The sequence below is a fragment of the Aotus nancymaae genome, unplaced genomic scaffold, assembly GCF_030222135.1.
Source record: "Aotus nancymaae isolate 86718 unplaced genomic scaffold, 86718_ANA_hifiasm-v0.15.2.pri h1tg000001l, whole genome shotgun sequence".
NCBI lineage: Eukaryota > Metazoa > Chordata > Mammalia > Primates > Aotidae > Aotus > Aotus nancymaae.
In genome coordinates this window covers 985,274-1,012,378 of record NW_026988412.1, presented here as the reverse complement: position 1 = coordinate 1,012,378, position 27,105 = coordinate 985,274, and the positions used below count along the sequence as shown (strand labels likewise).

General features: G+C 48.1%; 2 protein-coding genes and 1 pseudogene across 2 annotated transcripts in view; 1 reads left to right on the top strand and 2 right to left on the bottom strand.

The window, feature by feature from the left end:
- The window catches only part of ACSS1 (acyl-CoA synthetase short chain family member 1), a 49,844-nt gene extending 49,469 nt beyond the window's left edge, over positions 1 to 375 (bottom strand). Inside the window, exon 1 of the mRNA XM_012468648.2 lies at positions 8 to 375. Coding sequence (XP_012324071.2) covers positions 8 to 338 — 331 coding nt within the window. The 5' untranslated portion in view covers positions 339 to 375. The remainder of the gene's footprint in view (positions 1 to 7) is intronic.
- Positions 376 to 11,245: 10,870 nt separating this feature from the next.
- On the top strand, positions 11,246 to 13,717 carry LOC110567259 (eukaryotic translation initiation factor 5-like; annotated as a pseudogene).
- Positions 13,718 to 20,310: 6,593 nt separating this feature from the next.
- Positions 20,311 to 26,281, bottom strand: VSX1 (visual system homeobox 1). Its single transcript, XM_012468659.2, has 5 exons — positions 25,817 to 26,281; positions 23,567 to 23,645; positions 22,957 to 23,080; positions 21,813 to 21,993; positions 20,311 to 20,674 (listed from the first exon to the last, which is right to left on the bottom strand). The coding sequence occupies exons 1-5, from the start codon at positions 26,235 to 26,237 to the stop codon at positions 20,385 to 20,387; spliced, it is 1,095 nt and encodes a 364-aa protein (XP_012324082.2). The 5' UTR covers positions 26,238 to 26,281; the 3' UTR covers positions 20,311 to 20,384.
- Between the last annotated feature and the right edge of the window lie 824 nt (positions 26,282 to 27,105).

Here is a 27,105-nt window from a genome sequence, read left to right as displayed (position 1 = left end):
CACTCACCAGACACATTTAACTGGCCTCCCAGGAACCAGCCGATCTTGCCACTCCTGAAGTCGCAGTCCCAGACGGTGTGGTAGGGGGTGTCCCACACGAGCGTGTCCCTCGCCAGCGGCCCCCAGAAGGCGGCCGGCTCCTGAGCTGCCAGCGCGCTCAGCGCCTGGTACGAGCCTGGCTGCGCTGCGGCGGCGGCGGCGGGGGCGCTGCCCGGGGGTCCCGAGGCCGCCCTGCGCGGCAGGCTCACCCCGCACGGAGGCCGCACTGGCTGCCCCAAGCGCCCTCGCAGGCTACCCAGCAGCCGACCGACGCCGCGGCCCAAGCTATGCACCGCCATCTAGCCCGACTTCCCGAGTTCTCTGTGCGCCCAGAGTGGGTGCCTCAAGCCTGGGGCGCCCCTTGGAGTCTCTGCCGGCCCCGCCCCTGCTCCGCCCTTCGGCCACCACCCACTCCTCCCGGGCCCCTTCCCGGAGCCAACCCCGGTCCCACCCCTTCTTCTCCGGCCCAGGAGAAGGGGGGCCGCTAAGGAGGAGGGGAGCAACGTGGGGAAGGAGTGCAGGGAAGCGCGGGGCAGGGCGGGGCGGGGTCCCAGGCCCTGGCCCAGCCGCCGCGCTCCCGCGGGTCTGCGATCCCACCCGGACGCTCCTAGCGTCGGCCTGTTTTGGTTTCAGTTTGCGCGCTCTCCCGCAAGCCCCGACAGCTTCGCGAAGCTGCCAGAGGCACGTGCGGACCAGGACGCAGGCTCTGGGCGCAGGTGCAGAGGGGCGCGGGGACCCTCTGGGAGCGGAAGGAGCCGGGAGGGAGCCGGCACCGACGTAAAGGGGCTGGCGCCGACGTAAAGGGGCTGGCGCAGCCAAGCGCACTGGTGGGTCCCAAGACAATGGGTCGGTCAGTTCCGCATCTCAGAGGCTGAAGCCAAGGTTTTCATGCCTTTGTGCGCCCCTGAGAGTGAACCCCTCCCCGGCCTCTCAGCGGCACAAGAAGGGGGCTGGCGGGAAGCCCAGAAGCCAGGAGGATGCGCAGGCCTGAGTCCGTGGTCTGGGGTCCCATGGGCTGGTGATAAGGTGCGACGAGGCCTTTCTCCAGTTGCTCCAGCATCCGTGGCCTGAGTTCAGACTCTGGCATTTCTACCTCTGTGACCTTGAACAAGTTCCCTAACTTCTCGGTGCCTCATTTTCCTTTTGGGTACAACGGAAGTAATGCCTCCCTGGGGTGCGGGGACGGCATGGGGGGAGCTGCAGTAAGGAACTCATTAGACAATGTCTGTCAAAAGTCTGCCCTTGCGTGGCCCCAGAGCAAACTCAGCAGTGGGGTGATGTTTTTGCAGCTGTGGAGCCAGGAAGGACTGAAGGAAATGCAGCAGTTCTTAAATATGTCGACACCCAAGGAGTAAATACATAACAAAGGGGTAAACACAGCGAAAGAGAGGTTTTGGAAAACTGGTTCGTTGAGCTCTTTGTGTTGGGAGAGGTTCTTTTCCTTGAGCTGCAGGGCTTGCAGAGAGGAGGAGCCTGCGGTCGGTCGGAGGAGCCTCTGCGTGGGCCAGCCACCAGCCCCTGCCGGCAGAATGCTGCTTGTCTGCCAGGGAAGACAGGAGTGTATCAAGGGCTGGAGAATCGGTGACACGTACTAGCGTAACACACGCCCTGCACAGTGCTAGCACTTGACCTGCATTTTCTCCTTTGTTTATTTATGATACTTTTTTAGAGATCGGGTCTGTAGCCCAGGCTGGAGTGCAGCGGTTCCCAACACAGCTCACTACAGCCTGGAACTCCTGGACGCAAGCAGTCCTCCTGACCCAGCCTCCAGAGTAGCTGGGACTACAGGCGTGTGCCACGGCACCCGGCTAGTCTACTTAATTTAAAAGTTATCTAACGCTGTCCACTCCCACTGACTGTCAAACTCCAGGTGGAACAAATGAGGAAACTGAGCCCAAACAAGGACTTACTAAAGAGCATGCGGTTGGCTAAGGGAAGAGCAAGACTGGCACCCAGTACCCCCAGTGGGGAGCTCATTGGCCTAAGTTCCCATTTTGATAGAATATTAAAATCACCCAGTACAGGGCACTGAGAGGCACGGGTCAATAAAATTGTAAATTGAGAAGGCTCCTAATTCTGGCAGGGAGTCCCCAAGACGGGCACCAACTCTTCCTTCCCACGCGTGCACGTGATGGCGTACTGCTCTGTCCAGAGGAGGACACTTGCCAGCCGTATTGCTTTGGCCAGCACGACCTGGTGGGAGGGATGCTCTGACAGCTTCATGTTGAGGCCCTGAGAGTCCCTGCAGCCCCAGTTTGTCCTCTCATAGAACCTGGCTGCAAGCTGTGAGGAAGCGGGGCTGGCCTTCCAGAGGAAAGGACCCAGGGAGAGGGCGAAGCCGCCCCACGCGCAGCCAGGACCAACTGCAGAGGAAAGGACCCAGGGAGAGGGCGAAGCCGCCCCATGCACAGCCAGGACCAACTCCAGAGGAAAGGACCCAGGGAGAGGGCGAAGCCGCCCCACGCACAGCCAGGACCAACTGCAGAGGAAAGGACCCAGGGAGAGGGCGAAGCCGCCCCACGCACAGCCAGGACCAACTCCAGAGGAAAGGACCCAGGGAGAGGACGAAGCCACCCCACACACAGCCAGGACCAACTCCCAGACAGGAATGAGGCCACTGCGGAGGCTTCCGCCCTAGCCAAGGCAGCCTCATGAGTGACCCCAGATAACTCCCGGATGCAAAGGAACCTCCCAGTCCACTCGCAGACTTGTGAGAAGGAAAACACTGCTGTTTTAAGCCACTGAGTTGTGAATGTTTGTAACTCAGCAGTAGGTAACTGATACAACAACTGAGGCTGGAAAACGCATGGTTCTTCCACTCACTGACCTCTGCCTCTCGGTGCCTGTACTGGGTGCCTTTCCTCTCTCTGCCCTCCAAGTGTTGAAGTTCCCAGGAGCTCAGCCCTCAAATCTGCCTTTCTCCCCTGCCCACTAGGAAACACAGACAACTCTCTAGTCTCTGACTTTCACGTTGGCACCTCCCCGCTGGACCTTTCCTCCTAATCTCAGTCCTGTATTCAAATGTCTTATTCACATCTGAAATACACCAGGTCCTGGGATTCTTCCCCCAACATGGATCTTCCATGTCAGTGAATGGAAATGGCATTTTCCTGTTGTGTGGGCTTATAGCCTCGTCATCTAGATTCCTCACCCTCACACTCCGCATACAGCCTGTCAGCAAATCCTGCGGCTCACCTTCAGAACACCTGCAGCACTGACCTCTTCCCCCATCACCATCCCCTCCCGCCACCATCCCAACCACACCCATCTCTTTTTAGGATTATTCAGTAGGCTCCAAGTTGCTTTCACCCTTGTCCCTGACAGCCTAACCAGCAGCCAGTGCAATTCCTTCAAAACAGAAGTGAGAGGAACTTGCTCTGCAACTTAGAACAATCCAAAGGCTCCTGACTCCTCAAAGCAAAGGCGGCATCCTTCCCTGGCCCACAGGCCACAGCCTCACTACTCAACCTGTGGTCCATGGGCCAGGAGCATCACTTGGGGACTTTGCAGAAATGCAGAATTCCAGGCTCCGTCTCAGACCTGCTGCCTCAGAATCTGCATCTTAAGCCCGAGGTGAGCTGGGTGCACATCCGAGTTAGAGAAGCACTGCCCTCCCTGATCCAGCGACCCCTCTTTCTCTACTCTCCCTCACTCACTGGGGCTCCAGCACACGGGCCTGCTCCTGTCCTTCCCACCACAAGATGCGCTCCCACCTCGGAACCAACACATGCTGTCCCTTCTGGCTGGAATGCTCCTCTCAGATGTCCACAGAGACTCCCCGTCGCCTCCCTCAGGTGTCTTCAAACATCCCTTCACCCAAGAGGCCTTCCCTGTCACCTACATAAAGTCATACCTCCACCCTCATTCCCTAGTCCCAACCCCTGACTTTATTTTTCCCATGTCTCTTACTTATTAACTCTGTGTCTATCTTCCCTGTCAGGGGAAGGAGGGAGCTGTGTGACAGAAGAGACGGCAGCTACGCTGCTTGTGACAGCTTTAGGGATGGAGCCCACCCACACTGCCTTCGCCACTTGCCTTCATAGCTCCTGCCACACCCGTTACGCCAAAGTTGCAGTGCTCAGAGGCTCAAGAAACAGTCTTGGCTGATAACGGATCCCCACCATTCTCTGTGCACTCAGTGGTCTCCAAAGAGCCGGTAAAGTCCTCCCTTCCACTTCTTTCCTCCATCACTCCCTCTTCCTGTTCTCTTCATTCGTCTCTGTGACCCCACACACACACTTCTTTTCACTGATACTTGTGACAGGCTGGGCCTGGCACCGGCAGCCCCCCTGCGGAGAGTGCACGGTGATGGCTCCTTCTTCCCACTACCTTCATTTCTAAGATCTACTATTGCAATGAAAAAAGTTCATAGAAGTAATCCATTTTAAAATAAATACTACCCAGTTCCTTCTGGTTAGGTAAGAAGTGATCATTTCAGAACCAAACATTTCGGAACCAACTAGGTGGTGTAGAATCACACTTCCAGCTGCTGCAGTTGCCTGGAGGTACTTAAGAGCTGTAAGTCTCTGAGATCACAGGGACACCTTGGGGTCACTCCCAGGGTGAAGCTCTGAGAACTCTGAGCTGTGGCCACCATCTTGCCTCCTGTGTGGATCAAAAGTGGCTTCCTCCTTCGTGGAGCCCCCGAGTGTACAGACAGCACTGGACAGGGAGCCAGGAGAGAGGCCTAGAACCCCTCCTGGCTTCTGAGGCCAGACCCCTCAGTTCTGCCTCCCACCTGCCATGTGGCAAGGCCCTCACGTCTCTAGGCCTCAGTTTTCCCATCTGGAAAATGAACCAATGTGATCCAAAGTCTGAATCCTTGAGCTCTAAAATTCCAAGAGGTGTATGAGTCCCAGTAAGGACATGCCAAACTCAGTAGCCAGAGGTTCTTCTCCCTTCCCAGAATGACAGCCTCTGCCAGTGTGGGGCCCTCCACAGATTTACCTAAGGACCACTGGACTCTCTGGAGATCTCCTGCCCTCCTTCCTTCGGCTCAGTGCCTTCTTTCGCTCACAACCTCCTCACCCCATCAAGGGGAGCTGTCACTCTGGGCAAGGGACAGCCGCTGTTTCTCATACTACTTTAGGGCTGGAGCAGAGACAGAGCCACCCAAGCTCATGTCTGGGGGATATAGTCAGGAACACCCTTTGTGATTTCCTTTTCGTGTGAGCTCAGCTAGAATTAACTTTATCCTGGACTTAAGTGCAAGCAGGCATTGACATTTTGGTAGATTTCCAGTCCAGTACCTTCTGAGAATGGCAGTCCAGTAGCTTCTGAGCTCTGGCTGGGAAGGTTTGGACTTTGACTTGCATAAAACTAAAAATTTAGAGGTGAAACTAGGAAAGGTACCCTCAGCTAGAACTCGATGTTTGCTTCAGTTTGAATTTGAGTGACAACTAGAGTATGGAGCTCAGAGGAGGAGGGGACAAAAAGGATGGAGTGCCCAAGTTCAACACTGTGCTCGGAGAAACAGACTCCCACACCCAGGCAGAGACATCGGCAGCAGCAGGGTTCCCACTGCACCTGAAAGACCAGGGGCCACCTGCCCTTATGGCTTTGCCCTGTGGTTTCATCATCCAGCAGAAGCCTGAATCAGTCCCCCCGCACACGCAGGGCCAGGGGTCCCAGTGCCCACTGGTGGCCCACCCAGTCCCCTGAGGGTCTTGGAGCCCAACGCACCGCAGATGTTGTTCAGGTGCTTGTTTTGCAACAATCACCTGGTCTCTTGGCTCCTGCATGACAAGAGGCTACAAGAGAGAGAGGGAAGCCAGGGAACAGCCTTTGAGTAAATCTGAGCTGTGGGCCCCTTTGCTCTGTCCTGAGAAGGCAAAAGCCGCCGAAACTGCCATCGCGTCTCTGCCTGTGGCCTCAGGAACTTCTTGGGCTTCCCAGCCTCTCAGCTCAAACTCAAGTGTGAGGGTTTATGATCCAGGCACAGGTTTGAGCAGAGACCACAGGCAGCCACAGACAGGAGAGGAATTAGTCTGCAAAGGTGCTGATCACCAGGGCTGGACATGGCTTTCTCTGAGACCAGTTTCTGTGGGTCCTGAAGAGAGATTAAACATGGACTCATCCTTGAAAACACCAGCGGGGAACCCAAGAGGATGGGTATCTATCGATGAGGAACTAACAGCATTAGTCAAATTTCTTACGGGGCTGAATACTGAGAAATCGTAGAGCTGGCCAACACTGCCCCCTGGTGCTGCAACTGATGCTGCTTTTCAGCCCGTCTAAGCAATTAGTCAAGTCTTCTATAAGAGAAGCCAACCAGAAGAATTCAACGCATTCCTTAAGATCATATCCCCATCAAAGGAAGCCCAGGAGCATTTCCCTAATAATGAGGCCTTTGTCTCCTTAGTAAATCAATCAACACAGACTAACTATGGCCAGGGCAGTGTGATAGTCCTGAACTCAGGGAACTCTGAGTGAGGACATGAGAAATCTATTCATACTCCGTCAAGATGGCAGGCTGGGTGCGGTAAGTATACTGATAAATAGATAGGCCGGGCCTGGTGGTTCACGCCTGTAATCCCAGCACTTTGGGAGGCCAAGGCAGGTGGATCATGAGGTCAAGAGATCAAGACCATCCTGGCTAACATGGTGAAACTCCATCTCTACTTAAAATACAAAAATTAGCTGGGCATGGCCTGTAGTCCCAGCTACTCAGGAGGCTGAGGCAGGAGAATCGCTTGAACCCCAGAGGCAGAGGTTGCAGTGAGCCGAGATTGTGCCACCGCACTCCAGCCTGGCAACAGAGCAAGACTCCGTCTCAAAAATAATAATAATAAATTGGGAAAACATGAATCCCTTGGTGAAATAGAAATTCTGAGGAGGTGGCTCTGGCAGGTAGCCAGCCATGGGTTGGAATTCAAGGCAGAAACTGTAGCTGAGGGATATAGTGAGGAACACCCTCTGTGGTTTTCTTTTCATATTAGTTCAACTAGAATTAACTTTATCCTGAACTTACATGCAAGCAGGCATTGACATTTTGGTAGATTTCCAGTCCATAGCTTCTGAGAATGGCAGCCAGACTGGGACAGTGGCTTAGAGGGCAGCTGGGAGCATTGGGAAGGTGCTCTGGGGAAACAGTCAGGTTTTTTGGCTGCGGACCAGGGAGCAGTAGAAGTGAAGTAAAGCCATGCAAAAGTTTTTGTCTGGATGGAGAAATGATATAAATCCGGCTAACTCTAGATAGTGATAGAAACATGTTTCTTAGGTATGCTTACATTTTATGTGTGATTCTTAGAAAAGTAAAAAGAGTATGTGATTTCCAAACCATTGGTGAAAGAAATGGAACAAAAGTTGGTCAATTTTTAAAAAACAAAACAGGAAAGTGTGGAGTGGGGAAGGAATAAGCAAGGATGCCAAGTTGGGAAATGTAAAATAAGGTCAAGAGATATGTCCATACATCATATCAGTAATAACTGAATTAATTAAATTTTCCCATTAAACAGAAATTACAGCATAGAGTAAAAAAGAAAGAAAATTTAGAAAGTTTGATGCAAGACATGGGGCATGGGAAAGACACACATACACACACCACACACACATGGACACACCACACACACACACAAACACACACACACAGAGACACACACCACACACACACAGACACAGACACACACACACAACACACACACAACACACACAGACACACGTACCACACATACACCACAGACCACAGATGCATACACACCATACAGACACACACCACAAAAACACACACCACACACGCACACACCAAACACACATCACACACACACCACACACACATCACACACAGACACACGCACCACACATACACCACAGACCACAGATGCATACACACCATACAGACACACACCACAAAAACATGCACCACACACACACACACCAAACACACACCACACACATACCACACACACACCACACGCACATCACACACACACTTGCACACACATAGACACCACACACATGCACACACCACACACCCACACCACACACCACACACCCATGCACACACCACACACCACATACACTACACAACACACACATGTGCACAAATATGACACACGCATCTGCACACACACACCACAAACACATTACACATACCACACACACTTCACACCCACCACAGGTATTGCATATATGCACATGTGCCCACACATATACCACACATGCATATACGCACACCACAGATCCCACACAAGCACATCAATGGCACACACACCACACAGAGCACATGCACATGCCACACACACCACATATGCACACACCCATACACAGGCCCCCACACATACCACACTCACAGTCACACATACTCATGTGCACACACCACACATGCATGCACACACACACACCAAATACACCACACACGTGCATGCTGACACACATCACACACATGCACATACACCACACACACTTGCACACTCATAAGCACACACATGTGCAGACACGTGTGCACATACACCCACCTGCTCACATACACACCATATGTGTCCACACACACCACACACATGTGCACACACACACCACACACACCACATACATACATGCATGCACACACACAGACACACACATTTAGAGTTTTAGAAGGAGAGAATAGGTAGAGGAAATATTCAATAAATTAAAAGCTGCAACACTTCTATAATTAATGAAACACAATACTTGGGCTCAGGAAGTACACAAATTCCAATCAAGCTAAATAAAAATGAAAGCAGCACCCGTACACATGATTGTGAAACTGTCACAAACCAAAGATAAGCAGCAAGTCTTTAAAAAGTCAGAGAGTGAAGACAGATTACCTACACAGGAATGGTGTTTAGACTGACAACTGGCAGTTGAGTAAAATCTTTAAAGTATTTCAGGAAAGTAATTGTCAACTTTGAATAATGTAGTTATCTTTCAAGATATCATCTTTTAAGAACAAGTACAAAATACATTTTCAGACAAACAAAAACTAATAGGCTTTTCACCCTGTTACTTCAGGATTACTTCCAGAAGAAGAAAAATTATGCCCCAAATGAGGGTAATAAGGGTGGTGTGCCTGCAATGGAAGGACAGTGAGAAAGGAAAGTGTTTCGCTTGTGGGTAAATCTAAGAAGCATTGGTGATATGAAAGTGTAGCAATAACACCTGCATCATGGGAAAAAGATACAAGATAAAAGAAAAATCCTGAACAAGAGTGTAGAAAGTGATTAAGAAATCAAAAGTAGCATCCTATAATTCCTTAAATGGCTGGGCGCGGTGGCTCACGCCTGTAATCCCAGCACTTTGGGAGACCGAGGTGGGTGGATCACGAGGTCAAGAGATCGAGACCATCCTGGTCAATATGGTGAAGCCCCGCCTCTACTAAAAATACAAAAATTAGCTGGGCATGGTGGCATGTGCCTGTAATCCCAGCTACTCAGGAGGCTGAGGCAGGAGAATTGCCTGAACCCAGGAGGCAGAGGTTGTGGTGAGCCGAGATCGCGCCATTGCACTCCAGCCTGGGTAACGAGCGAAACTCCATCTCAAAAAAAAAAAAAATTCCTTGAATGTTCAGGATCGTTTTATGTTTACATCAATATGTATGTCAAATTTTCTAGATTAACCACACATAGAAGCAGAATATAAACCTTCTAATCTAGTAGAGGGAGAAATGGGGTAAGAACACTGAGCAGTTTGAAAGATGAAAAAAGGAGAAATAGATTTAAAAGAAAGGGTAGAAAACTGTGGAACGTAGAAAGTTCCTCTTCAAAGTTTCCCTTCTTGTTAAAAAATAAACAATAAATGTTACAAATAATAGTTTCTTTTAAAGACTAACTTCTTCCAAAGCCTTCTTGCTTCTTGCTAATAACTCTTTGATAAGCCCTATCCTATGTAGTTGTTAGCCATAAAGGAATGAGTACATTCTGTGTCCTTGTACTTTAACCGAGATATTTGCTCTGGACATTCTCAGGCATATCCCAGGTCACAGCCCATGCCTCTTCCTTATTTGAAAATGTTATTACTTTTCTAAGTCCTTTAGCAAGCAACTTCCTCTTTTCCATTGTTCTTCATTGCTTTTACCTATTTAAGAAAGTTTTAAGCTGTTGGCCAATCAGGTTTAGCTTAGACTGTGAGGTCCAGATCCAAGCAATGGAGATAGGACACAGCAGTAAGGACCCAGTGCATAAGGAATAAATAATCATGCCTTTCTTTTGTTCAGTGCGCTCCCCTGGCAAGATTGCTGACAAGTAACACCCTTTCTGCAGAAAGTAAAATTGCCTTGCTGAGAAAATTTATATTCAAGTGCTACTTCTTTTGCAGTACAAAACATTTACATATAACAAAAACATTTGCAAATGCACACAAAAAATAAATTCATTAAAATAAAAATTAAATGTCAACAATTATAATTGATGTAAATGGAGTAAATCCTCCAGTTAAAAACAAAGATTTTTGGAACGGATTTTCAAAATCTCAACTATATACTCCTCAAGAGACAAATCCAAACCTAAAACATATTTAAAAATATTGGTAGTACAAGTATAGAAAATATTTACCAAATAAATATCAAATGAATATCAGACAAAATGCACAGTAAGACAAAATGCAAAAGAAGAGTTAAAAGGGGAAACTATGTATGATAAATGTTCACCAGGAAGATCTAGAAGTTCTTAACTTGCAGACACCTAATAATACAACTCCAAAAATATGTGCAAAAGTTGATGGAAATACAAGGGGAAACTGAAAATTTGACCCTCATAGTATTTTCAGGCCATGTATACAAAAGCCCAAAATCATTTTTTTAATTGGAGCAGTGAGTGTATATCATCTAGATTCACAAAAGTGGCTATTTCACTGGATTCAAACTTTGTTTACAAAATTGAACTCAGTAAAACCAGTTTGTGGGTGCAGACGGAATTGTAGGTCATATTAGTTCTTTAAGATTCTATGATGCATTCAGTCATGGCTGGGGTTTGTCCCTGGCATCCTTCCCGCTCCCTCCTAGTCTTGTGGGCTCGTGGGCAGGTGGCTCAACATGGGAGAGGATGCAGGACTGAGGATGGGAGAGAGGATGGACAGAATGCCCAGCAAGCGTCCCTTCTCCAGTCTGTCATGCCAAGGGCAACCAGGCTGGGTGCCACTGGGATCTTCACGTTGCTGCATAGAATGACTTCAGAGGTCTCCATCACAGAGGCAGAAGAGGAGCATTTATCACAAGGACTCCCCTGACTGGTCCCAGGCTGCCTTGCCTGCTATGGACTTCTTCCAGGAAGTCCTTCAGGGTCCACAGGTGGGAGTACCAGGCAAGGGTACCTAAGGCGTCCACAACACTAAGTAACAGAAGCCCCAGGGCAATGTTAAAAGAAAAACCTGAGTCAGGGGAGAACATTCCAGAGGTCACCAGGTGTGGACCGCAGATGTCACTGGGACAGCCCCTCCCAGCTACTTGGAGGTGACACCTGGCCCTGCCGCTCCTCACTGCGCTCCACCTCCATCTCCTCGAACTGACTCAGGTTTGTATCCGCCTCACTTTATCCCAGTCCCGGGCGAGCAGCATTGGGTTTATGTCTTTATTTGACAAAAACGAGCTATTGGTACCTGTATTGGGGAAACATAGCATACAAGCAAGAAGCTTACAGCCTCAGTGGTGAACATTTTTTTCATGTCAGAGACCGAGAACTCTTGCAGTCTTTTTTTTTTTTTTTTTTTTTTTTGAGACTGAGTTTTGCTCTTGTTACCCAGGCTGGAGTGCAATGGTGCGATCTCGGCTCACCGCAACCTCCACCTCCTGGGTTCAGGCAATTCTCCTGCCTCAGCCTCCTGAGTAGCTGGGATTACAGGCGCGCGCCACCATGCCCAGCTAATTTTTTGTATTTTTAGTAGAGACGGGGTTTCACCATATTGACCAGGATGGTTTCGATCTCTTGACCTCGTGATCCACCCGCCTCGGCCTCCCAAAGTGCTGGGATTACAGGCTTGAGCCACGGCGCCCGGCCCTCTTGCAGTCTTTATCTTATCCCTTCTTCTCCAGACAGAAGATACCAAAAAGTTGCAATCAAAGATCTCTTCACCTTATTGATAAAGCCACTAATAAGCCAAAATATCTGTCAATGTCAACCGCAGCGTGTCAGACCAGTTCTATCGCTACAAGATGCCCCGTCTGATTGCCAAGGTTGAGCGCAAAGGAAATGGAATCAAGACAGTTATAGTTAACATGGTTGATGCAGCAAAGGTGCTTAAGCGGCCTCCAACATATCCCACCAAATATTTTGGTTGTGATCTGGGAGCACAGACCCAGTTTGATGCCAAGAATGACCGTTACATTGTCAATTGATCTCATGAGGCGAATAAGACGTGTTGGATGGATTCATTAAAAAATTTGTTCCCTGTCCTGAATGTGAGAATCCTGAAACAGATATGCGTGTCAATCCAAAGAAGGAAACAATGGGTAATTCTTGTAAAGCCTGTTCCTATCCAGGCATGCTTGACACACATCATCAACTCTGCACATTCATTCTCAAAACCCCGCCCGAGAATAGTGACAGTCGTGCAGGAAAGAAAGAAAAGGAGAAGAAAAAAAGTAAGGGCAAAGACAAGGAAAATGGCTCCATATCCAGCAAGGAGACGCCACCACCAGCACCACCAAATGGAATTAGTCCTCTTCCACATACGGTGGAAGCAGAGGAGGATGATGCCCAGGGAGAAGATACAACTGAGAAAGCTCAAAGGCATCCAATGGATGAAATCAGTGACCATGCAGAAGCTCTGACTCTCAGTGATGCTTTGGCGAGAACAGCTGAGGCCGAGTCAATATCATCTTTGATTTGCTAAGAAGAAGAAAGAAGAGGGTATTATTGATTCATCTGACAAAGAAATTGTTGCTGAAGCAGAAAGACTGGATGTGAAAGCCACGGGCCCTCTTGTTCTGACTGAAGTTCTTTTTAATGAGAAGATTAGAGAACAGATTAAGAAATACAGGCGCCATTTCCTACGATTTTGTCACAACAAAAAAGCTCAACGGTACCTTCTTCATGGTTTGGGGTGTGCAGTAGCAACGCATCAAGCTCAGCATATCTCCAAGATTCCATGTATCTTGAGAGAGATGTACGATGCAGACCTTTTAGAAGAAGAGGTCAGAGCCAGGCGTGGTGGCTCACGCCTGTAATCCCAGCACTTTGGGAGGCCGAGGTGGGTGGATCACGAGGTCAAGAGATCGAGACCATCCTGGTCAACATGGTGAAACCCCATCTCTACTAAAAATACAAAAAATTAGCTGGGCACGGTGGCGCGTGCCTGTAATCCCAGCTACTCAGGAGGCTGAGGCAGGAGAATTGCTTGAACCCAGGACGCGGAGGTTGCGGTGAGCCGAGATCGCGCCATTGCACTCCAGCCTGGGTAACAAGAGCAAAACTCCGTCTCAAAAAAAGAAGAAGAAGAAGAAGAGGTTGGATCAGCTGGTTGGAAAAGACCTCTAAGAAATATGTCTCCAAAGAGACTCATGTCAAAGCAGAACCATTTATGAAATGGTTAAAGGAGGCAGAGGAAGAATCCTCTGGTGGTGGAGAAGATGAAGATGAGAACATGGAGGTGGTGTATTCGAAGACTGCAAGTGTGCCGAAAGTTGAAACCGTAACGTCCGACAGCAAGGATGACAACACGCATATTGATGCCATTTAAGGGGATGGATGCAACCTAGCTTAACCGTGTAATGCTGCAAACTTTTTTCCATTATCAGCCAGAAGTGCAACGTGTATGTGCAAAAGCTAAAATAGCTTCATATCCTGCTACAGTTTACACTAAAAATTATTACTATGAGTGGTCTCTAAGCCCAATGAGACATCTAGGGAGTCCATACACATCAGTGAGCAGATGTAGTTTGCTTATTTATAGCATGTTGCTTTTTGAAGAACTAGTGGTGGACACATTTGGATCACATTTATACGGTTACCAATATCAAATAAAGATTTGATATTGGTCATTCTACAGAGGTTTGGCTCTGAATGACTTAAGCTGAAGCAACTGGCTCCGTTTTTAAATGTTGTGCCATCATTTCTCCTGATGAGCATTCTTGGAGCCTGCTGGCTACTGTTAGGTGCTAGGCTGTAAAGAGGTCTTCAACAGAATGTAAAGCAGACTTACTTGTAATTACCTTATTCACACATTAAGAAATACAGTACTAAAGTTTTTATTGTTGTTGTTGTTGCCATTAATCTATTTTTTTATTGCATTTTAGGTTTTGGGGTACATATGAAGAACATGCAAGATTGTGGCATAGGTGCACACGTGGCAGTGTGATTTGCTGTCTTCCTCCCCTTCACCTATATCTGGCCTTTCTCCCCTTGATATCTCTCCCCAACTCCCCACCCCCCCGTCCCTCCCCTATTTCCCCCCAACAGACCCCAGTGTGTGATGCTCCCCTCCCCGTGTCCATGTGTTCTCATTGTTCAACACCCGCCTATGAGTGAGAACATGTGGTGTTTGATTTTCTGTTCTTGTGTCAGTTTGCTGAGAATGATGGTTTCCAGGTTCATTCATGTCCCTACAAAGGACGCGAACTCATCGTTTTTGATGGCTGCATAATATTCCACGGTGTATATGTGCCACATTTTTCCTGTCCAGTCTATCATTGATGGGCATTTGGGTTGGTTCCAGGTCTTTGCTATTGTAAACTGTGCTGCTATGAACATTCGTGTGCATGTGTCCTTATAGTAGAACGATTTATAATCCTTTGGATATATACCCAGTAATGGGATTGCTGGGTCAAATGGAATTGCTATTTCTAGGTCCTTGAGGAATCGCCACACTGTCTTCCACAATGGTTGAACTAATTTACACTCCCACCAACAGTGTAAAAGTGTTCCTATTTCTCCACATCCTCTCCAGCATCTGTTGTCTCCAGATTTTTTAATGATCGCCATTCTAACTGGCGTGAGATGGTATCTCAATGTAGTTTTGATTTGCATTTCTCTAATGACCAGTGATGATGAGCATTTTTTCATATGTTTGTTGGCCTCATGTATGTCTTCTTTTGTGAAATGTCCGTTCATATCCTTCGCCGACCCATGGGCTTGTTTGTTTTTCTTGTAAATCTGCTTTAGTTCGTGGTAAATTCTGGATATCAGCCCTTTGTCAGAAGGGTAAACTGCAAAAATTTTTTCCCATTCTGTTGGTTACCGATTCACTCTAATGACTTATCTCTAGTCCCACTAAAGTTTTATGTCTAGTCCCTCAAATTGGCATCTGATAATGTGCATTGTGAGGTAGACTGATAATCAAATGACAATGAAACATCTTACCAAGAAGTAAATATGACCTGAGTGTCCTATAAATTAAGAGCACGTTCTGAAACTCGGAGAGTTGTTTCCTCATTTCATGTACACTTGCCTCACGGCATAGTCTTTAAAGTCATATGCATTGCACGTTGGATGAGCCAGGGAAATTATTACATTAACAAGCGTTTTGTGTGTGTGTAGTAGTTACTTTGTGCTGAAAGAACTTGCTTGGGGTGCAATTAAACAATGAACTGATTTTATTTGGGAGACACAGGGAAGGGTGCACTTACTAGCAACCCGAGCATAATTTTCAGCTTTTGCCCTTAGGGTTTAAATTACAATTCCAAAATGTTAGACATACTGTATCTTCTTGTTCAGTATGGCTTTTCCCACCTTATCCTTTGTTTTTAATGCCTTTTACATTTGGACACATAGTTTATGCTTTTTAGATTTTGGTTACTTTCTTGCCAAATATAAGTGTTACTGTGTTTCAAACTTGATTTTCTTACTTTTTCTTTTTCTTTTTTTTCCAGAATGTCTTATGTAAAAAGAAAGCTGAAAGTGTTATATGCCAGGCACTGTGCACTTATGCTAACAACAACCTTATTATTATTATTATTATTTTATTTTTTTATTTTTTTGAGACGGAGTTTCGCTCTTGTTACCCAGGCTGGAATGCAATGGTGCGATCTTGGCTCACCGCAACCTCCGCCTCCTGCGTTCAAGCAATTCTCCTGCCTCAGCCTCCTGAGTAGCTGGGACTACAGGCATGCGCCACCATGCCCAGCTAATTTTTGTATTTTTAGTAGAGACAGGGTTTCACCATGTTGACCAGGATGGTCTCGATCTCTTGACCTCATGATCCACCCTCCTCGGCCTCCCAAAGTGCTGGGATTACAGGCGTGAGCCACCGCGCCCAGCCCAAAAGTATACTTCTAAATCAGAGCCCCTGTTTTGGTGTAAGACTTGGGATATTTTTTACTTCACATTGAATATAACCAGGCGCCCAAGAAGTCTGGTGCAGGTGACAAGGACCTGACAGAGCCCATGCAGGGCTTTAGATCTGAACACACACAAGTCAATAACTTGCTTGTGAACGCCTTGCCTGATCTGAACTCAGTACAGGTTTTGACTGTGTTTGAGTAATCAGCTTCAAGGTTAAACTTGTTGGCAGTTATCCCTTTTCACAAAGGTTCACGGTGGGGATTGAGAATGGATAGGGTTCATTTTGGAGCAGTGGTTTATATCATTCACGTCTTTGTTTTTCTGTGACATCTCACAGATGAGCCCTTAATAACAAATAGGTGTAAAAAATTGAAACGATACAAACATTTGATGTAATAAACCCTTGTTGGCTTGATATTTTGAGGAATTGAAACCTAGCAATCTTACTGGAGAGACAAGAACTGGCCTCCAGCTGCCTTTGATAGATTCTGGTGTGAGTGGAGCAGAAGTCACATACGTGGAGGGAATGTGCTTTGTCACACCAAAGGATTTTTTTTTTCTTCAAACTCAATGTTGCGTAGGTTTAAAATTCTTTGCCTCGAGGCCGATTTGCTTTCCTTAACTGGAACGGGGTTCTCTGTGTTGGTCAGGCTGGTCTCAAACTCCCAACCTCAAGTGATCAGCCCACCTCAGCACCCCCAAAGTGCTGGGATTATAGGCGTTAGCCACCGCGCCCAGCCCACATGATATTTTTTAAAGCATTTTGTTTCATGTGAATTTAACCCTATATTGGGAAAGCAGTGTTAATATTTTAATAATATTAATATTTTATTTTTACATACTAATTTTACAAAACTTAGAACATATTTTAGAAATTGAAAGTATCCATTTGTCCATTATCTGAAAAATATCATGACTATTTTAAAGAATTTTTGTCTTTTGTCTTCTTTATGCACGTTTGTTGTTTTCTCTTTCAGTATCACACACGCTACTTTACCTCCTCCGCAGGGATGACCTGTTGTTGGCTGGTCAGCAGTCACACCCCTTTCTTTTTTGCTGAAAGGGGCCCAATTACATGAGTTAACGGGAAAAAAGAGTGTAGGGGAGGCTGGCCACATCCTCAGCACCAGGGTGAATTTTGATTGGACTAAACCAAACAAGGAATTCTGCCCACCTGGTTGGTGATGATTGGCTTAGGCCTGAGCGTGACATGCAGTGCTGGCCAACGAGGAGTGAGAGGGAGGCTGCTTGCAGGTGGGGCTTTACTCCTCGATGAAGTGTGGCCATAAGTCGTCTCCACTGCAATGTCTGGACTTCGGGAGCCTCCAGTGACCTTGCAGGGACAAGCTTGAGAAGAAAAGTCTAAGGATGGCAGGCAGAAGGACAGAAATCACCTGGGTTCCTGATGATGGTCTGCAGCAGCTCAGAGTTCTCATCTCCAGCCTCCAGTCACACAGGACAGTGGTTGTCCTCTGTGGGGTGTGGCCAGTTGAGCTCCCGGTCCTTGCACGGCCAGGGAGAGAGCAGCCCAATGATACACCGGGCTTGCTGTGTTCCTAGAGTTCTTCTCGAGTTATTGGTGCAGACCATTCCAGCAAGCTATTATTCCGTGATTTACTTTGTTCGTCCCATATTGTCAAACTTTCTCATTTGGTTTTTGATATTAATAGAAATGCGAATAATTACAGTAATAATAGCTAATATTTAATTTGCTCCTTCCTCGGTTACACCAGAAACTGAGCCAAATACATTACTCATGTCATCTCATTCAATCTCAGAAAAATGAGTATTCTGCTGTTATCCCCATTTTACAGTTGAAAAACTGAGAGATCAGAGAGGTGGTGTCATTCATCTAAGGTCAGGTGGCTAGAGGTGGCAATGCCACCTCAAAGATGATGCTCTCATATCACATATGTACATATACCCACATATGTATGTACACATTATAAAATATTAATCTGCTGCATTGAAGAGAGTTCCTTGTGTTAAGAAAGCATCCTTCCATTTTTACTTCAGTGCTTCTAGCCCCTTTCTCTTGTGCCACTTCCTATTTCTCCTTTCTCTTTGTAATATTACACAGAGATTTGTCCACTACTTCTATATTTTATATGCAAAACCAGTTGTTAAGGTTATTATTTCATTTTCATTCTGCTTTACAAGTGTGTTTATTTCTAATTCTATCTTTTTTCTTTTATTTAGGGATTTTTTTACTCGGCAGCATTTTGTGAGCATGATTCCACATTAATAAATACTCCTTACTGTTGCAGTTTTAGTGGCTGCTTGTATTGCCCTTAGGGATGTGCTGTTTATAAGTTGCAGAGCTTACTGGTTCTCTCTGCCAAGCTCAATCCTGGATAAGCTAAGGAAGCGGGATGGATGCAACAACTGAGGAGTGAACATGAGGAAATGTATTGAGAACCTCTGGGAGGCAGAACCAGTGTGGCCACAGAGCCCAGAGCCAGGGCTGCTGTCTCTACACAGGAAAGACAGGGCTTCTAGAGTGCATACCACCTCTTCATTATTGGTGCAGTCTCGGGCCTGTTATGATCTCTATTAGCCAGAATGAATACGAGGGCATAGGGCTCATCATTTTCTGTTGCTACAGGAAGGAATTGGTGATGTTTAATTTTCACAAGAGTATGGTGCTAGCATAGGCCAAAGGGAGACAGCTTCTGTTTTCTCACCAGCAGAGATGGGAGCATCAAGCCTAGCCTGACAGATCACCGTGCCAGTTTCCAGAGAAAGCCCTCACAAGTAGCAGTTCCACACTTTCCTTGCACTGCCCTGTCTTCTTCATGAAGCGCCATATTTTCCCGTCAACTAAAAGGTATCTCTCTGGATTCTGAACTCCAAAGAGTGAATCAGACACAGCTGCTGCCCTAGAGGAGTTGACAAAGCAACACATGATAAGAGCTGCAGCCTGAAGAATGAATAAAATGCACCACATGCGCCCAGATTGGGAAGGGGTGAGGGGAGAGCCTGGCCAGGATCAGAGATAGTGTAGATGTGCACGTGTATAATAGAGGCCACACACCCCCAGATTGGGAAGGGGCGAGGGGAGAGCCTGGCCAGGATCAGAGATAGTGTAGATGTGCACGTGGATAATAGAGGCCACACACCCCCAGATTGGGAAGGGGCGAGGGGAGAGCCTGGCCAGGATCAGAGATAGTGTAGATGTGCACGTGGATAATAGAGGCCACACACCCCCAGATTGGGAAGGGGCGAGGGGAGAGCCTGGCCAGGATCAGAGATAGTGTAGATGTGCACGTGGATAATAGAGGCCACACACCCCCAGATTGGGAAGGGGCGAGGGGAGAGCCCAGCTGAAATCAGAAATAGTGGAGATGTGCACATGCGTAATAGAGGGAGTGCCTTGAGAAGCAAACACACCACGAAACGTTTATTTTTAAATAATAAATAAATGGCAAAGGAAGTGTAGGAAAGGAAACATTCACAAAACCCAAGTCACTAAAGTGCTTTCAATCATAAATTTTAAAAGACCAAAAGCCTGGTCTGACTTAAAACACTGTTTCCAGATATCCAACAATTGTTTAAACATGATCTCATGCTATTTCTGAAGGAAATGCAGAAACGCCTAGAGTATGACTTTCTTTGAGTCCCAAGATGCATAGCCTATCAAGTGACACTCAAGAAAACACAAAATTGCTGCCTAACATGAAAATTGAAATGCCCAAGGCCAAGTTCAAGGTAAAGACAATATAATTCATTCATGTGTCTGCATAGAGTCTTCACTACAATAATATCAGATTTTTCTGGAGGTTAAAGAATTTTATATTTCCTAATTGAGAATGAGGAGATAAGACCTAACCTATTCATCTACACAGTACATTGAAACACACATCTCAAATGACGCCCGGCAGTGAAATGCTTTTTAAACTTCAGTTCCTCCCTGCTCAAGTTACAAAAGAGAATCAAAAGTTCTGTACCAAGTTAACCGGTTCAAGTGCCATTAAGAAACTTTCCATTCTAGAATGAAATAGAATTTTCCTTAGGTCACTCATCTGTCCTCTTAAAGCAAGCGGCATTGCATTTTATCTTGACATTATAAGAAGTAAATCAAATTGAGAGTATATATCTTGGACCGTTTTTGTCTTTTGGAAAATGCCAGTGAGGAATATGCACATTTTCAGCCTTTGACGGTGAAACCTGTTGGTCTCATATGGCTCCCACCTTCCCTGGCTGGGACCCCTCTGGCTCCGTGGAGTTGGATTCTCCTTGAGCACCAGCCCCTGGGTGCACTTTCTTGGTCTCCTGCCGGGCAGAGCTGGAGAGGTCCATCGCCACATCTTCCAAGGCATTCTCAGGGCTCACTTTATCCGAGCCTCTCTGTGGTCCTGCCTGACTCTGGCTAGAACCTTCTTTGAGATGGTCAGAGCCCCAGAGTCCTGCCAATTTATCTTCACTTCCTGGCTTCCTTATCATCCCCATGGATTTTTTATGCATCCCTTTCAACAAAAAAGGAAAAAATAAAAATTTAAATTCACCAATGACGTAAATTTTCTTATTGTTGTTCTTCTCTAAATCCCATTAGAATTATCCTTGCCAGTGCCTGTCTCTGGGGCCTACAGGAGAGGCAGGTAGGCAACTCCCACCGTAGGGGTTGAAAGCAGATGTCCCCCCCCCGGGTCACATCCAGCAAAGGTGCTTTGGATGACATGGTGATTGGCATTGGGTCCACTTCCTCCAAGCCTGCAGTCCTGCGGATGCCAGTATGTGCCCTCCCCAACCTGCTTGTGCGATTTCAGATGAGCCGGCTTGGGTAGCTGCCCACAGTGCCCCCTCTAGTGTTTCAATCCTTGAGAGCAAAGTCAAGATATATTTATGACTGGGATCTCCAGTGCCCAGGATAGGGCTGCTTGGTAGCTATTCAAAAACTGTTCGCTGAGCAAAAACCTTCCTCTATCCAAACCTAAAACGCCACCACGATCCTCTTAACTAATCCTCACGGAGGTATTCATCTGTGACTTATTCCCACAATCTGTCATCCCTGCCTGTTAGTTTCTGGCAACAGCAAACAGAGCAACAAGGGTGGAGCCTCCTGAGAGTGCCCAACCCCGAAGTCTGGACCTCAGCAGCGAGACTGTTTAAGCACCAAACCTCTAAGGGACATAAAAGCCACACAGCAGGTTGTTCATGGCAGAACCAAGCCCACAGCCAGCCCTCCTGACTCAGATGGAGGGGCTCACTGTCTCCCGGGTCGCTGCTCGGCACCGCCCTATTTCCTATTACCAAGTGCCCTAAATTGTATGGTCTAAAAAGTCTAACAGCATTCAAGACTTTGGAAACATATTTCACATAATGCAATGATGTCATTTCACCCTTAAATCCCAAATACATATTTAGCATACGTAGCCCGGTGAGACTTTTTCACAGAGCCTAGACAGTCTCTGTGAAAAATGAGGCAACCGTCCAGATACTGCAAGCTTTGTTATTAATTAAAAATAAAAAGTAAGGTTCTGGGCCTGAATCTCAGTAAATTGACTTGCCTTGCTTTGGAAATGGTTGCCTCGGTGGGAACCCCCGGGGATCACCCTACCTCCCCCCACACCCGGAACCACACGCTCCCGGGGGGCCCTTTCTTACCCAAGAGCCAGGGTGCGCAGGAGCCCAGCAGGCCACCCTCGGCAGAGTTGAGCACGGAGTCGGGCAGCGGGATGCAGTGGCGTACCATGGCCCCGTACAGCCCGTACTCGGCCATCACACTGCTGCCGCCCCAGCGCTTCTCCCGCTTGCGCCATTTGGCCCTGCGGTTTTGAAACCAGACCTGGTTGGAGGCAGGAGGAAAAGCAGAGGGCACACAGAAGAGACAGTGAAGAGGGGCGCCTGGAGGAGCGCAGGCGGCGTCCCTGGGCTCGGAGCTCCTCTCTCGAGCACGATCCCATGCTAATTCTGAAGGAAATAGCTCCTGAGGGCCAACCAGCCGCCCCCAGGGAGCGCACCCGGGAGCCCCCAGCGGCGCCCACGTGCGATCCCGACTCACTGACATTCAGCGCGGTAGGGACACGCGTGACCACATCCACTGAAGTTTCCATAGAGTCAGGAATGAAAAAACGAAAGAATCAAACTCCCTTTTCCCAGGGAGTGTGAAGAGGTCAACTATAGTGTTTCTGCTTTTTCTCACTGATTGGAAAGAGTTCACCAGGGCAATGGCTCCTTCCAAGCTTAGGCTATTGGAATGCTGGTGATATTTCTCATTAAAAACACTATGTTAGTAAAAGACTATTATGAAATACGGTGTGGCTGTTAAAAAAAGAGTTAGTGACATATCTTCTGACAAAAACAAAAGCAAACTTCTACCTATGCATGTGAGCGTGTATATATGCACGTAGACATGTGTATGCGCGTACATATGCAGGGGCAGATAATATACTCCACAAAGCGCGGAAGTGCGGAAAGGTATCCTCAGGCATTTATGTTGATTTCTTTCAGGGTTTGAGATAGAGAGGTAGTCTTCCCCCCACCCCCCACCCATTGGCATATCTTTATATAGTTTCTAGTTGCAACACACATTATTGCGTGATTTTAAAGAATAATTTGACATTAATAATAATAAAAGGAAAAAAGACATGAGGGTCACAGGGACATGCTCTTGTGGTGCCTTCAGCTAAGGGACCCTCAGTTTCTGTGCAAAGGAAGCTGTAGATAAGGGACTACTGATTGGCTGGCTGAGTGTGGGAATGACACATTCTCTATGTGTCTTTGAAAAGGAGAAAAGGGACCCCGACACCTGTATCCGGTCTTCAGGGAGCTCGGTTTTCACAGCCAGCATTTCTCGGGCATACACATCAGGGTAGTGGGCCTCGCTGAATGCCTTCTCCAGCTCTTCCAGCTGGTGAGCAGTGAAAACTGTCCTGCAAGGACCCCAAAACACACACGTAGGCAGGAGTCCCCTGGGGAAAGCAGCCTCCCTGGCCTTAAGGACCACCGTGCCTGCCTCCCCCGCTGTCCACACCTCAGAAGCCACCTCATGATAACAGGACACCCCACCTCTGAATGATTAGCTGATGTAGTCCAGAAGTTTGATTCAAACAAAAACAGTCCTTTAGCTCTTTCTTAATGAATTCCATCCATTCATTCTGACAAAATCTATTTGACAGACCCACAAAATTGTCTTTAAAATGCTACCGAAAAAAATACTACCAAGACTGTAGCATTTTCCCAGTCTCCTGAGACTGCAGAATTATCTTCCCAAATGGCTTCCGTGCCCTTCCCACTGCCAACCAGGAGGCCATTGGGCCTGCCATCATGCAGGGCCATAAATTCTCAGATGCAGGTGCCAGAAACTTTGGGCTGTGTCCCAAGGAAAGGCAGGCAGAGAGGACTGTCTGGCCCTGTACCTGTGCCTCCGCTTCTTCCTCTTGCCCAGGGTGGGGGACGCCTTTAGGTCATTCCTGTCTTCAGATGTGCTGTCCTCATCTGCTAGCACAAAAAGGAAAAGAGGAGTTTAAAGGTGATCATATTCTCCCCTTTATTTCCTGGATTTTAATGTAAGGACTGAAGTTATGAACCTGTCAGGTATTTGAGTAGTTAACAATAGGAGCTAGCATTTTTAGCACCTACTAGATCCCACGCTCTGTGCTTAACATAGTCCATGCATTATCTCAAGTATTCTTAATAAAATACTAAAACACAAAAATTGCTGCTATTATTACCATTCTATTTTTACAGATGAGAAAACTGAGGCACAGAATGGTTAAGTAATTTGCCCAAGAGCACACAGGTAGTAAATGGTGAAGCTGGGATTCAAATCCCAGATCATCTGAAGCCAAAGCTACTCGGCCACTGATTACACTTTCTATGCCCACACTGCGTCCAAACGCAGCCTTGTCATCTTAACCTCTACACCAACATTTCCCAAAGGAAGTCCAGGGCTTGTGACATCAGAACCCTTGTCAGAACTGCACCCCTGCCCTGATGCACCAAATCAGAATCTCTGGAGATGGGGTCTAGGAGGCTCCTTCTTGACAAGTGTGCTCAGATGATTTGTAGTTGCCCTTGAAAATTTGAGGACCACTCTGCTCTGTTTTACCTTTTTATACTCATTATATCAAAAAGTCTAGATGGAAAAGAAAGTTAGAGGACCAAACTATTGTGAGATTCATTGCAAGAAAGCATAATTTCCTCAAAAGATTTTTTAAATGAGTAAAGGCAAAAATAACTAAATAATAATAGTTTTATTACATCAATTACATCCTACATCAATTAGTCCACCAGAAACCTGACTTAGATTAAAACATTCTGTATTGGGCTGTCCAACCTGATAGTCATGAGACACATAAGGTTATTGAGCACACGAAATGTGGCCAATCAGATCAAGACCTGCTGTAGACATAAATCAGTCAATGGAGTTAGAAGACTTAGTGCTCCTAAAAGGTACAATTTTTTGTGTTGATTATGTGTAAAATGATAATATTTACGAATATTGTTGGGTTAAAATGCAGTATTTAGATTCATTTCACTTTTAATGTGACTGTGAGAAATTTTCATCAAACATGTAATCACATCACATTTCGCTTGGACAGCTCTGCTCTAGATCTTCATAAGTGCCCACAGAATAGGATTTAGCTGCCTTTCATTTTGTCAGTGATCATAGAAGAATGAACTCATCCCATGAAGACAGTTTTTGCATTTTTAGTGACACTGATAGGAAGTTTCATTTTGTCTTACGTAGAGGCTCATGAAATTAAGTCCTTTTAGAGTGCAGCCTGCCTTTTTATCTGATATGCTTCCTTTTAATATCAGAAGACCCAATGTACTCTTTTTTCCTTGGCTGCCTGGATGCTCAGCTCTAGGTTCTACCACGTACCTTCGCTAGTCCACCCTTTCTTTCGTAATTCTTTCTTTTCTCTCCCACACCCCAACCCACTCGATTTCTTAGCCCTTGTCCTTTACAGAATTTCATTGCTTCCTTCTCTTTCCCCCACCCGCCTGGATTTCTTTGAGGAAATTGGTAGGCAGAGAACACATCTGTAGGCTAACTACATAACTCTAGGCGTAATGAATCCCCAAGGTTGCTTCTTTCGCCTGCCCGCGGTGCCGGCAGAGGAGCAAGGTAACCGAGACTCTCTTTTCAGCACCCTGAGGGACGGACAGTTCCTGGGCTCGAGGCCCGGTGCTCTTCAAGGAGCCGTCAATCATTCGATCAGTTCCGCCCGCGTTTCCACCTGGTACCAGGTTCGGTGCTGCGGTGAACAACACAGGCCCCAGGCCTTCCCGACCCACGCCGCTGCCAGAGGCCGAGACTGGCGCCTGGCGCCGAGGGTAAAAAAGGCCTTCTGGAGATGGTTGTGGGGTGCCAAGACCTCAGGGTCTTATAAAAGGGTTCCACCTGGCACCAGGTGGTGGCGGTCCGGCATTGTTGAGGGAACAGGATCCCGGATGAGAGGCAGGGATTTGGGATGCAGCAAGGGGCAGGGGGCGCAGCTCCGCGAATGCTCCTCCCCCGACCGGGCCTCGCTCTGGGCTCCCCGTTTCCCTTAGATCTGGGCCGCTGGGGCCGGAGGCGTAGTGGGGCGATGGTGTGTGACCCCCGTGGGGCTCGGAGCCTAGGGGGCCGGGGCAGGAGCGGGAATCGCGGGCCTGATTACCGGACGTCGAGACGCTCTCGCTGCGCTTCTGGCGCCCAAGCGCAGGCGGACGACTGGGGGCCTGCGGGGCAACGGGCTCGGGGCCCCTGGGCGGCAGGAACGGCACGTCAGTTAGGAGCAGGCAGGGCGCTCGAGCAGCCGCCGGAGGCTGCGCGCCGAAGCCACAGAGGAGGCCGAGCCCCAGCGGGAGGGCCCCACGCGCCAGGCTGGAGCTGTCGAGCCCTGGGCCAGGGCACGGCGCGGCCGCCGGACCCACGCAGCCAGATCCCTGCCCCGGGCCGGCGGGCGCCGGCAGATCGGCCTCCAAGCCCAGCAGGTCCGTGATGGCGAAGCCCCGGGGTCGCGAGCCCCGGGGAGAACCGCCAGGTACCAACGCTCTGCTCCTGGTGCGGCCGTCGGAAAGCGCATCCCGGCCAGTCATGGTTCCTTAGCAAAAAGGCGCGAGCCTCTCTGGATCCCGTTTGCGGAGGGCTCAGCTTAGAGGAAGCTTTATACGATTCGGCTGCCGGTGGGGCGCGGGAGGCCTGAAGGGCTCCAATCAGCTGGGCGAGGGCGTTCCGGACCCCGCGAGTTGGGGACGCCACCAGTTCTCCTCCCCTCGGTTACCGCCCTCCCAGCTGCAGTCCTCTCAGTCACCTCCTTCTCCTCTCTTCTCTCCAGCCCACCCCACCCCCAATTCTAGGAAGGAGGGGAGGGAAAAAGGGAAGGGACAGTGACTCCGCTGTCTCCCTGTCCCTGGAAAAGCCTCAAGTTCTACGTCCTGCCGTGGCCTTCTCCTTTCTTCCAAACTCTGGGTGGAGGTCCCACTCCCAGGTGCCCTGAAGCTTCTTTGATGCGACCCAACTGCCCATTAAGACCTAGCACCCCATTCCCAACCACACCCCCATGGCTACCACCCTCCACTTCCGCCGCCGGTGCCACGAAGGCCTTCCTGCAAGACGGTCTTCTCCGAAAATCCCCAAAGGGAAAGGAATGAAAATCATGTATTTAATCTTCTGTCATTCTTCCTCCATCCAAATCCACCCCCAGGCTCGTTCCCAGCACTCCACGGGTTGAGCTGCAGGGGGTCGCAGACTGACACGAGCTGGGGAAAGAGAGAGAAGGGGCAGGAGTGAACTGCCCCGGGCGGAGTGAACTGCCCAGGGCCGAGACGGGCAGGGTACCAGGTTTAACGAACAAAACACAATAGGCTCGACGAAATGTGAATTTCGGATAAACAAGAAGGCTTTTTTTTTTTTTGATAGGAGTATCAGTATTTTATTCAGCAATCCTAAATCGAGGAGGAGTGG

Bases quoted from the DNA above. Each gene is read 5' to 3' on its own strand.
- VSX1 (XM_012468659.2), bottom strand. From the start codon at position 26,237: ATGACTGGCCGGGATGCGCTTTCCGACGGCCGCACCAGGAGCAGAGCG. The intron at 23,646-25,816 runs GTAATCAGGCCC...TTGTGCTAGCAG, and splicing joins CGAGAGCGTCTCGACGTCCG to ATGAGGACAGCACATCTGAA. The intron at 23,081-23,566 runs GTACAGGGCCAG...GGGTCCTTGCAG, and splicing joins AGGAAGAAGCGGAGGCACAG to GACAGTTTTCACTGCTCACC.